Source organism: Grampus griseus (genome assembly GCF_964374135.1).
Source record: "Grampus griseus genome assembly, chromosome: 6".
NCBI classification, from domain to species: Eukaryota; Metazoa; Chordata; class Mammalia; order Artiodactyla; family Delphinidae; genus Grampus; species Grampus griseus.
This window is the reverse complement of record NC_139000.1, coordinates 112,703,845-112,716,564: the sequence shown is the minus strand read 5'-3', so window position 1 is coordinate 112,716,564 and position 12,720 is coordinate 112,703,845. Positions and strand designations below refer to the sequence as shown.

Here is a 12,720-nt window from a genome sequence, read left to right as displayed (position 1 = left end):
TGGCACACGGGCTCTCTTGGCAGTTGTGGCGCTTGGGCTTAGCTGGCCCGCGGCATGGGGGATCTTAGTTCCCCGACCAGGGATCGAACCCACATCGCCTGCACTGGAAGGCAGATTCTTAACCACTGGACCACCAGGGAAGTCCATGACTTGCCGCTAATTTAATCTCACAGGAAGCCGAGCTAACTGCAACGTAGGGTCTAACTCTGATCACCTGGGGGAAAGGCAGAGCCCAGGGGCAGAGATGTCCAGCGGGTGAGGACTCCGAAGTGCGTGCCCACGAGACAGACTGCCCGTGGTCAGGCTTGAACTCCGAAGGGTAAAAGAACTGATTTTAAAAGTTCCCAGAAAATATATGCATGACCGGAAACTCAAAAGGAAAGATGCTTCAAGAGCAGTGGGAGGGCTTTCCAGAATGAGGTTCTAAGGACACAAATGCGAACTACCTCAGCGGATGAAAATGCAGAGCCACCCAAAGGCACTGATGTGATGCCCCAGGAAGCGGCCGAAAGGACTCTACAAAGGGATCGGGAGAAGGGCCCTAAGAAGAACATATCACGGCCGCGGCAATTCAAGAAGCTGAAGACCAGAATGAGCTTAAATTACACTGGCAAAAATGCTAATGACCAAAAACAAAGTGTGTGTGTGTAGGGAGCGCTGCCTCAAGTTATGCTCGAGAAAGGAAGAACGAGAGAGACGCGGAGCCGCCGTTTGGGGTGGATGGAGGTCCTCAGACACAGGAAGAAAGGGAAGGGCCACCTTCCGACGGGAAAGGAAGAACAAAGCCCCTTGACAGAAGGGAAACGGGGGAGGAGACTGGGATTTAGAGATCAAACCACTCCTCCTCACAGGCTGAACCCACCCCAGCGGACAGAGGAAATGCAACCAATAATCTGACAGATCGGGATGCCCTGGTGGCGCAGTGGTTGAGAGTCTGCCTGCCGATGCAGGGGACGCGGGTTCGTGCCCCGGTCCGGGAGGATCCCACATGCTGCGGAGCGGCTGGGCCCGTGAGCCGTGGCCGCTGAGCCTGCGCGTCCGGAGCCTGTGCTCGGCAGTGAGAGGCCTGCGTACTGCAAAAAAAGAAAAAAATCTGACAGATCCTGGTGAACCTGGGATCAGGGTCAACTCAACAGGCCAAAGAAGGGCACATCTAGTCCTCATTTTCATAAAGAACACAACAACACGCCTTGCAGACGTGGAAAATCCTAGAACAGTGTATTCGATGAAAGGCTGACTTAGGAGAGGAAGTGAGACCGAGGAAGAGTCTCTTCCAGGAGATGCTGGCTATAGTCAGTTACAGCAGAGATGATGGGGCAGCCGGGGAACAGTCTGGATGGAGGAATGAGAGACGCTCAGACCTCATCTGGCATCCGTCAAGCTCCCCCTGGATGTCCTGGGCAACAGGATGGAGCGATGTGGGCAGCGTGACACTCGTGCGAATCATGGGATCACTGAGTTTAGAGTGACTGGGACAGTCTCTTTAGTGAGCTGGGAACATTAAATGAGGTGAGACTTAGAAAGGGACATCTGAAATCTGTGACATGAGGAATAGGAAAAAAAAAACCGTAGAGCATAGCCTTTCAAAAAAGAAGATAATGTAGAAAAGAGACCGTCATGTAGAAAAGAGACCGTCAATTTTCTTTCTTTTTTTTTTTTTTTTTTCCCTGCTGCACAGCTTGTGGGATCTTCGTTCCCGGACCAGAGATTGAACACAGGCCCTTGGCATTGAGAGTGTGGAATCCTAACCACTGGACCACCAAGGAACTGAGATCATCATTTTCTACATAGCCCCTCAAAACACAGAGCGAGGGTCTGAAGTCACAGAAGACAGGTGTGTGCTGAAGCGACTTTCTCCGAGTCGGAGGTGCCTGAAGACAGCAAGGATGCTAGGGAGCCAGGGCACAGGGGCCACAGGGGTCCAAGCAGGGGCCAGTGGCCACTTGTCAAGGATGGGGACTCAGCAGGATAAATGTAAGGGCCTTATCGGTTGCTGCTGTAACCAATCACCCCAAACTTCACGGCAAAAACCCGGTGTCAGCAGGGCTGGGTCCTCCTGGAGGCACCGGGGGAGAGCGTTTCCTCGCCGCTTCCCGGTTCCAGGAGCTGCTTGCGTTTCCTGGCTTGCGGTCCCCTCCTCAGGTCACTCTGCTCCCTGGTTCCAACCTCACATCTCCTCGGGCCCTGATCCTCTTCCCTCCCTTATATGAAGATCCTTGTGATTATACTGGGCCCACCCGGATAATTCAAACACCTTTCAACCTTTAATTGAATCCCATCCGGAAGATCCCCTTTGCAATGTAAGGAAATGCATTCTCGGACGTCAGGGATCAGGAAATGGACATCCTTGCGGGAGCCATTATTCTGTCTAGCACAGGCGTTACTTCAGCCTCAGAGACTCCGTGAATGCTTCCCTGGGAGGCCTGCGGCTGAAGAGTCTGTCCTGCTCTGTGACAATGGCCCTGACACACCGTCCCGGAACCTTCAGATCTAAACTGTAAAATAATTCTTCCGAAGATACTGACAAAGTTGACCATGTCAGCTTGAGTACAAGTTTAACGTAGTTAATTATAAACAAGGAACAGATACCAATCTTTTGCAAAAACACTCATGTTAACTCAACAATTAAATATTAACTTTTTAGTAGCCTGTAAAGTTTATTTCCTTGCAAACCCCTGCTTACGGGCTTCCTTAACCATTTAAAGAGAGCAACATACATGACCACGGAACCTGGTGATGACCCTAGAGCTGCAGGCCAGCTCTGGGGAAAAGGCATGAACGCTGGGGGGCAAGTCGTGATTACAATACAATTGCGCAGAATCTGCTGTCACTCTGCTCTTTCTGTGCATGTTTAATCAGCAGGCATTTCCCTTGTCTCCAAACGCAACCAGAAGTTAGTCTTTCAAACACAGCTTCCCACTTACATCTCCTTTCAAATTCAGGCCCAAAGGAGAGGTTTTAAAAAGGTCTATCAAATTAGAAAATAATTTCCCCCCTGTATTTCAAGTCAAGAGAAAACCTATCCACACAGATTAAAATCAAACACAGTGTAGGAACAATAAAGCCACAAGTAACACTTCTGATCAACCGTTTCTAGCCCTTACTATATTAAGTACATTTCTGCAGGACTGTTAACCAGAAGCAAAGCTCACTAAACAGGAGGAGTTAAGGTCAGCGAGGGGGTGGGGTGGAAGCCCCCGGACGCAGACCCCAGCTTCCCACACCAGGGTCTAACTGCAGAGGGCCGGGCCCCGGTCGCCTGGCAGGCCCTTGGGGTGGTCACCTTGCTGTCCTTGTCTGGCTTGGCCGCTGAGCTGCTGTCGGGAGAGGTGGGCGGCCCGGGGAGCACGGTCACTGGGCGACCGCCAGGCTCAGTCTCCAGGGAGGCGGCGGGGAGGCTTGGCGGGGCCGCAGCGCAGGCCAGCGGGGCGCCGACCCGGCCCAGGCTGCCAGCAGCCACGTGGGCAGGGGGACCCATCGGGCCGGGGGGCTGGGGCGAGGCCAGGGGGTGATGGGGCAGCCCCGCGGCGCTCTGAACCTGGATGGGCGTCACGGCCGCCGTGGGGCGCTCCTGGCTGTGTGCCGAGACTGGAGAACGGGAGAGAAGAGCAGAGTGTGACTTGGCTGCGTGCCGCTCACTGACCCCGCGCCAGACCAGCGCGCCTGTCACGATGGTTAAGAAACCACGGTGGTTTAGGGGCGCTTACTTGGTCTTGGCGGGGTGCCTGGACACCACCCTTCCAGATCCCGGGATCAGCCCCACGTCAGCTGAGTGCCTGTGAGCCCACTCCACCCAGGGACCCAGCGACACCCCTACAGGGTCAGGTCAGGCTGGCCCCAGAGCTTTTTTATTATCATTGTTCTCCCTTTTCTCAGTAACCCTTTTCCTTCCTTTGGTTATTCTGACAGAACTGAACAGTGCTCTCCACCACTGTTACCTAAGACTCTTGGGAGGTTTTTCAGTGCTGTAGAAAGAAGAAAGCTATTGAAGGTCCGCTGGGTCTGAAGCAGAGCTGTGGTGAAGCTCATACCAGACGCTCGGCACGGCGATCCTCAGGGCGCCACGCCGCTGCAGCAGTGGGATTCGGGACCACCTGATCTCGAGCACAAAAGTCACATTTTCAAGTACTATGGACATCGCTAGGGTCCACCTAACTTCCTTCAGACTCTCCACCTGTAGATCAGGCTTGAATTCACGAGCCACGCAGGCGGAGTCGAGTGGCTGTGACTAGACTGTGCCTGCCTGTCTCCTAACGCTCTTCATTGATTTTAAAGTTCCGTCTGTCCTTCTCAGCATCTGTTGTAAAAGGTCTGATGTTGGTCGGGTCCCCCTTCCTGGTGCCACCGGCCCGGCCCCCCTACCTGTCCTCACAGCGCTGCGCGCCTGGTTGACGGTCATCTGTCCGGACATGTGCAGCAGGACCTTGGCCTGGGGACTCGTCTGGATGTGAGCTGCTGACACCACGGCGGTGGGGACCCCGGGACCGCCGGCCATGCCGTTCCCCGGGGGCTTCTGGGCAGGCGCTCCTGCGGGGGAAGTGCTGGCCGGTCCCCCACCTCGACTTGTCTGGCCAGCGGTCGACACGGGGACTTTACCCTGGGAGGCGCTGGTCGCTGCCCTGCCGAGACAGAAGCCCAGTCCATCAGCAAGACGGGAGACAGAACAAGTAACGACCAGAAAAACGACGCAGAGCTTACAAACAGGACACGTTAGGAAGTGAATGGAACTATCTGCCCAAGGGTAAGAAGAGCAGATTCAAAGAACGACGGCCCTGAGGCAGAGGACGGTCTGGAAACTGCGTCGGAGAAAGGACATACCGTTCCTGGTCTCAGCTCCCACCTGAAGCTAAACATCCCCACCAGCTTCCAGGCCCTGGAGAAGCCGCTCTGTTAGACGACAGGGTCTATGTTGTCACGGCTGTGTCCACGTGCCCTGCCCTCCTCCCTAACTGCCCCGTGTACACGTGCGTGTGTGCACACACTTTGCAACGTCCCCTCTGGCTTCCTTCGAACTACCTTAATCTCATTCATGTTTCAATCCTGTCATTCCCAGCAGCCTGGCCGAAGGCTCAGGCCTAAGACCTCGGGATTCTACTGTTTCAGGTGGATTTCTTCCTTCTGTGACCCTTGATTACAAAGTACGGTGTGTTATTTTTTTAGTAAATTCCTTATTAAATACTCCTGACTCAGTAAAAGTTCCCTGAAAGCAGGGCCACGTGCAATGGTTCTTTTCCATTCCTCTTGTACATGCACCGTTATAGGGGTACAGCCAGCTATCAACAAATATTTACTGGTTGAATTTAACTAAATTAGGTTCACTGTAGCTTTACGTAACGTATTTTTTTAATATTCTAAATTCACTTAAACAACAATTCTATAGTAACTTTCTACCAAGCAGGATACTCCATTAACTTGAACCTCCTTATTTACCATGAGGAGGAACAGAGAATTTACTGTCAGTAAGCATCTCTCCAGAGCCTTTTGGATAATTTGTATTTGAATCTTATGAAAATGTTTTCCTTCGCTAACTTGATTTTTTGTTGTTGCTTTGGTTTCTCTCCCTCAGTTGTTGTGGCTTTTTGTTTGTTTTCTTCCCACCAGGGAAGGCCTAGCTGCCATCTTCTGGATGTGAGCGTAGATTTTAACACACACCGAGGAGAAGGTTTATAGTGATGCAAAATCTGCAAGTCAAATGAAAGCTAACATGCTGTCACCTTCTGCAAAGAGAATGATTGTCATCTGATTAGGCTGCTGGCCAGCCTCTGAATCAAGGCCAACAGCTGACAACATGTCAGTTCATTCAACTATTTACTTAAAATCAGGGACTTTGAGAAATGATTTAACACAGTGAAGCTGGCCCATTTATGAAGAGCCAGGTGGCCCCAAACTGGGGCTTCCTCAATGATGATGCCGTTATAGGTCATTGCATTCGTTCCAGAGCTATTTTCCTCAGTGCCCAGAAAGGGGACTACCTTTAAATAAAGTGAAGACTATATATCTATACATCTAAAGGTCTTGCTTTCTACTGTCCTCAAACACGGTTTCTCAACCTTGGTGACACTTGGGGCCAGAGAGCTCCTTTCTGCGCAGGCTGTGCCGTGCCCTGCAGGTGTCCCGTGCGTCCCTGGTTTCTGTGCGCTGGAGACCAGTAGCACTCCCACCCCCCATCGTGACAATCAAAAATGTGTCCAGCCATTGCCATATTCCCCTGGGGAGCCAAACTGCCCTCATTTGAGAAGGGTGAAGGAGCTATGTCATATTGAAGGAATTCTGTTTCTGTGTTACAGAAAATAATTGTGAGAATTCAGAGGTGACCGCCAAGCTACTGGAATGGCTGGCTGGCTTTCAGCACCTCTTCACCAGGTGACCTCAGACGAGTTGCTTAACCTCTCCACCCCTACGGGCTCGACGGCTGAGTGGGGATCGCGACAGCACATACATCATCAGGGAGCTGTTTAAGGACGTGGCGTTAACGCGTGTAACGCGTTTAGAAATCTGCGTGTCTGGCATCTCGTAAGCATAACGTAAACATTGGAGTATTAATAATATCGCTTTTATTTATACTAAATGCTACCTTTTTAATTTTCTGGCAGAAAAATATTGAAAATGGTGTCGCTGAGTCTCCTCACATGTAACTTAAAGCAAATAATTTAAAACCCAGTACGTTTATTGGTAGAAACGTACAATTTCACATACATCCGTGTGAACAGTGAGCTAAAATTTGGAGAATTAGAAGGGATTTTGGCAAATACAGATAGAGATCTTTAAAATGCCGGCTGTAAAAAAAAAAAAAAAAAAATGCCGGCTGTGTAACAAGCAACTGTAGTGGGAGGAGGAATCCTGGACAGGCTGAACAGCATGGGAAAGGACCAAGCTGCTCTGTTTAGAACTCAGAGCCCTACCTCGTGACGGGGGCCACATAATTGCCAGGGAAGACCCCTATCTTGCTGGTGTGCATGGACGTGCCCTTGAACCAGCCGTCCTGGCAGCGCTCAAACACGAGAAACATCTCCCCCTTCCTCAGCTCCAGCTCATCCTCTTTCCGGGGGGTGTAGGGATAAATGGCAACATACCTAGAAGAGGAAAACACAGTTGATTTCAAGCTGAGTAACAGACAGACCACAAGATGCTCCAAACTCTTCTTTGGCACAAAGCCTTGGAGGTTTCATACAAAAGTAAACAGAAAATACAATCCTTTAAGCTGTGAGCAGCCTTGGTCACTGTCCACTGAACTGCTACCTACATAGAAAAGACAGAAGCCTCCTGACTCAGAACTGCACACCTGGTCCTCCCAGTGTGGAGGCGACGGTCCCTCCAAACGGTACTCGTGGGTGCGAAGGAATCACTGCAGCTTCCCAGGGTGCAAGCCTGCTGTGGGGCGTCAGGTGCCCACGGGGAAAACTGAGCCCTTCAGATGGCCCTGGTCAGACTTGGGAAGCAGCCCCGGCAGGAACATACAGCCCGAAATCCCGCTGGGAAGCTCGGCACACGGCTGAACCCGAAGGCCGGCCGCACCCGCATCCGAGCGCTCAGCCAGGGAAGACGTGGAATTTGCATGAGTCAAAGGCAAGGCGAGTGCAGATCGCAGAGAGCCCCCGACAGCTCCTCTGTGCGCGGGATTGTGCCCCAACACATGGAGCCCACAGATCAGCGGGCCACGTGAACCAGGCTCCCAGCATCTCCTGGGTCAGTCCACACCGGGGAAAAGCCGCCAATGCGAGCTGCATTCGGCCACGGGGAGCCCCTGGACGGGATAATGTCCAGACTTTTCACTGTAGGGGACCTGCAGCTTTTCACGCGCTCGCTCTGCTAGGTCTGGCCTCTGCCCAGTCCCTCCCTGTTCCCGAGCACCCTTACGCAGGGGATGAAGGTGGGGACAAAGCCCTGGCAGGAGCGGCAGAGGAAGGCCGGGAAGACCCGCACTCAGCAGGCCGGCTGCCCGGTGGCCCATCCTCAGACCCACTTAGTTTCTGTTTCCTAATGAACGACACGCACGACCAAGCATACGACACCACCCTGGCACCAGCGCCCCCCAGAAAGCCGTTCCCCGCGTCTCTGCTCGGGCTCCGTCCGTGGCCAGAAGGGACGCCGCACTTACACGCTGGGGCGCGTCTGCGGCCGTGAGTGTGTGGTCTGGTCAGCGGGTCCGGCCACGGGTCTGGAGCCCATCCCGGGAGCAGCAACAGCGCCCATGGGGGTGGCCTCCTGGAGCGGGGGCGGGGGGAGAGGAGGATTCATAGTCTGGAGAGAGAGAGAAAAAAGAAGAAACAAATGACTTATGCACATCTTTCACAGCAAAGAGGAGGGAAGAGGAATCAGAAACCCATGAAAAAAGACATCGGTGGAATCCACGCAGAGCAGAAGCAGCTGCCCTGGGCAAAAGCCTCCTTGGAAAAGAGTCCTCTTTGTTACCCTTTAAGATCTCAGAGCCACAGCAACCCCTTCCCCAAACAGGTAAGCCATCACACCTGGGAGAAGGGAAAGAAAAAAATGACACAACTGCGTGTAATTTCAAGATTGATGGCTGCAAACCAGGACCAGGATCCAAATGCCTTTCAAGGGGGCGGCTATAATGTCACCCTGCTTGCTAGGGATTAATTTGTGATTGTTTCTGCAACCCGAAACTTAAAACACCACGGAAAACAATTTAGCTGCACCGTATGGCAAACCGTCCCCGCAAAAGAAAATCTCCTTTGATGCCTGGTTTCCCAAAACCACACACAATAGAAAGCCACAATCACTGGGCCATTGCTTTTACTTTTGTTTATTCTCTTCTTAGCTCTGCCAGCTTTTGAAATTGAGGACTATCGAGGCTGGTAATCTTTAACAAGTACACCGTGAGCAGCTGCTGGTTCCTTTATGGGCTCTGCCTACAGGACTCCGTGCCTTTTCAGAATCAATGGAGCAATTGTTACCTTCTGATCTATACACCCCGGATAATTCTTTAGGGTCTGGGTACCGAAACTCCTGGGAAAACAGGCACACAAAGACCTGCCCAAACCCCTACCTCGCCTGCCCTCCCCAAATCTTTGAACCGTTCCACGTAAACACCGAATCAAAGGAGAAATAAGGAGGCTGAAGGCTGCCCCTTGGGAGGTGTGCGTGGCGTCTCCACATCAGCTTAAAAGAAGAAAAACCCACGGTTTCTAAACATAGGGAACAGCAATTTGTTTCTATTTTTTTGGAAAAAAATTTAATCTCATCAACGTGTCCTCCATCTGCCTATTAATGTACACAGTTCCAGAAACAAAAGCAACTGAGTAGAAAAGGATATCAAATTTCCAGACACATGCTGCACCCGTTTCACACATTATATTTAATTTTTCCACCTCGGAGAAGGCTTTTTCCACCCTGCAGCCGCGGCAGGACACCCAGTGCAGGATAAACGGCGCATTGCAGTCCCAGGGCGGGCGGGGTCGTGGCGACACTCACAGAGCAGGCCGCCCTGCGCCCCGGGGGCAGCTCCGGGGAGGCACACAGGGCCCTGCAGCCTTTACCACCTTTAACCAGGAAAGGTTGAGCACTCATGCTGTTGGTCTCAGAGACAAAGTGGACACAAATCGAGATAATCCTGGTAGAAGACTCAGCGCACGTGACCCAGGCGGGTCCTGGGCAAGGACACTGAACAGAACAGCAGCCGGAGGGCGTGAAATCACCCCCAAGTTGTCTCCTCCAGTCTCCCCAGGCCTCACCTCAGAGCCGTGGAGCCGTGGGGGGCAGGTGACACAGGGGACAAAAGGAGCCCAGGCCACCCACCCCTGGAATCACTCAGAGCAGAGCCAAGGGCCCACTCGGCTCTCTGAGTAGAATTCCACTGACAAACGGAGGAGAGGAAAACTGTCTGCTGCATCTTCACGTCAGTGACACAGAGGCTGTACTAAACTGGCCCTATGCGGAAAGAGACGGAAAAAAAAAAAGGAAAGACAATCCAGGGACCTGATAAAAACACAGGCCACGCTGGTGGTGACAGAATGTAAGAACACATCACCTCTTAGAGTTAAAGAATGCAGTAAGGGAATGTCTGGTGTAGGTGACTTTTACGAAGAGCGAGTCAGGAGGCATCTGAGACCTGGCACGAGAGAGGAGGGTCTCGAAGATCCCAAAGGTGGTGCTGCGGCAGAACGCAGCTCGCTCTCTCACGGGTGGTGCTGGTCAAACTGGGCAGACTTCTCCCCATCGCTGGGCTGCGTATCTTCGGAGACATGTGCACGTGTGTGTGCGCGTTCGTGGGGGGATAAGCGTACAGAAAGACTAGCGATTACACTCAGGCTCCCCAGCGTGGCTGCCCCCTGGGGCCGGTCAGATGCCAGGGCCCCAGCGTGTCCAGGACTGGGCCGGCCAGGAGGTCCCATGGGCCGCTTGGTGAAGACCCCACGCCGAGAGAATCTGGGGACGTGGACGCGCGGGAGCGACCGCGTCCTCCCGTCACCGCACGGCTGGGCGCCGGGGGCCAGGACACACCCTCCTGCCGCAGCAAAGGCACCTGCGGGCTGCTGGGAGCGCAGGACACCTCTGGTCACGACAGCGTTCAGAAGCCAACACCACGCTTGTCACTGCCGTCACCAGACACTGATCTAAAGCAGCGGGGCTGGGAAGCGCGCCCGTGCTGAGCCGCAGGGAGGAGCTGAGGGCCAGGGGAGCGGGGCCGGGCCTCCAGGGTCCAACGCAGGGGACCAGACGTTGGCCACGCTGTCGCTGAAGCGGGCCTCTGCTTGTGCTTCTGCAGATCCAGACCCTCTCCTACCCTCTCCAGGGGGCGATGGTCTGAGGCCAGAACGACAGTCTCTGAATAATACTTTGCTTAAAACCAGGGCTCGGGGGCAGGGTCTGTGGTGGGAAATGGTCACGTCTGCCCTGCCCAGGTTCTGTCCCCGACCCACTGATCTCTCGGAAGAGATAGCTTTACACCGTGGAGGATGCCTAGGGTTTGGGGTCAGAAACGTAGATCCTAGCTAGCGCCGGCTCAGCCTTTGAGGGCCGCCCTCGGGCTCCCTCCAAGAAATGTCCTGTATGAGTGACCAGTTCCAGGCCACCGACGGGCCACATCTGCTAGTGGACGGAGAGAGTTCAAGGCCAGACTGTGGCCCCCTCCTCTCTCCCCTCCCTACACCCAGCCCCGAGGTGCCTGGGGGCCGAGCTCCACGAGGTCCTCACCCTGGGCGAGGGCTGCAGGCCGCTGACCAGGAAAGCGCTTTGCCTGGATGGAGCCTGAGGTTCTGACGGTAAAAGGTCCATGTTCTTTCCGACCGTCCTTCACGTGTGTCTGCCCTCACGTGTGCCCCTCCCTCTTCTCCAGGGTAGAAAAGTGGCCGGTGGCACAGACTATGGGCATTTCTGATCCTCTGAGCAAAGACCATTTAATATCCCCCAATCCCGTCATCCTTTCTTCCTGAACATCCAATTCCAATGAACCCACTTTCAACCTCTCTCCAGGGTCTTCCTGTGTCGTGAACTCACACAGGTGCTTGGCCACCCAGGGGACAGCAGGAGGGGCGGCTGGTCATCCCTTCTCGGGGCAGCAGTGCCACCAACTCCCACAGCATCACCGCCTGTACACGGCCACATGCGTGCAGACACCTGAGTGTTACAATGAGTAGGAAACAGAAAAATGGAAGCACTTATAACCAGCGATTCAAAAGAAACACTCAGGTGTCAGAATTCAGTAAGATTAAGAAGGTGGAAAAGTGAGTTTTTCATCTCATCTGGACACTCCCAGGAACTCAGTCAGTCACTCGTGGGCACAGCTATGAAGAAAAGAAAAAAAATTAGAGTATATTTAAAAATGCCAGAGACAGATGCTTGGAAGATGATGTCGGAAGGGGAGATGTAATTAAGAATTTGGTAGATTAAAAAAACCTCTCTGGGAATGGACTTTCTCTCACCAATTGCCTTTGACATGTGAGGAGACACACCCACACCGTTCACCGACTTTGCAGAAATGCAGCAGCAGGTCCGGGAAGCGGCCCTGGCGGCGCCCCGGGCACAGCGGAGGCTCAGGATGGAGGCTGCAGAGTCAGACACCGTCTCGCTGTCCTCGTGTCCCCATCACCCAGCTCTGTCCACGGGAGGTAACAGACCCTCAGCGAGGGCTTCGCGAACGAGAAAGCGTCCCGTGCGCCTGCCGCCCTCAGGGCAGTCTCATATGGATCAAGGGCCTTGGTTCCTGCGACGCCAGGGTCCTTCTCTGTGGTCGCTATAGAGGTTCTGTCCACATCCTGTCCCCCTTCTGGTCGTCAGAACTGCTGCCGATTCCAAACGCTTAACTTCTGCTTCTCACGCTGCCAAGCTGGGCGGTCCCGTCCCTACGTGCAGAATCCTGCCCTGACCCTCCGGACCCTCCCACCACGGGCGACAATGGACTCAGTACGTCTTGGCTATCCTGAGAACATGACATCATTTAATTCTGTTTCTTTAAGTGTACACACACACACACACACACACACACGCACACACTTGTTTTCGTTATGGTTACACACTGTTGGGTGCAATCTGATTTCAACTTGGCCATGGACTGTATCTGGCCTTTTCTGACCTGGCTACCTTGTGACATCTTGTAGCTAAACACCTCTCAGCTGGTCCAGAGGGTCAGGGATCAGCCATCACTTGTTTCACAAGTTCACACTGTGCACAGGACACGAGAGCAAGCTCTTCATCCACCTCCCCTCACAGGATTAGCTGGGAAAAAACCCTCCGTGCCATGAACAGTCTGATGTCTGAATG

The 12,720-nt window shown here is 53.4% G+C and overlaps 1 protein-coding gene across 2 annotated transcripts in view; it reads right to left on the bottom strand.

Annotated features, from left to right (window-relative positions):
- The window catches only part of SH3RF1 (SH3 domain containing ring finger 1), a 160,295-nt gene that overhangs the window by 16,244 nt on the left and 131,331 nt on the right, over positions 1–12,720 (bottom strand). For both annotated transcript variants that reach the window (XR_014296943.1, XM_082657536.1), the window contains exons 7-10: positions 8,099–8,241; positions 6,903–7,073; positions 4,363–4,619; positions 3,284–3,588 (exon numbers count right to left, since the gene is read on the bottom strand). Coding sequence is in view for 1 of the 2 variants with exons in the window: in XM_082657536.1 (XP_082513662.1) it covers positions 3,284–3,588; positions 4,363–4,619; positions 6,903–7,073; positions 8,099–8,241 (876 nt within the window). In the remaining variant the exon portion in view is untranslated. The remainder of the gene's footprint in view (positions 1–3,283; positions 3,589–4,362; positions 4,620–6,902; positions 7,074–8,098; positions 8,242–12,720) is intronic.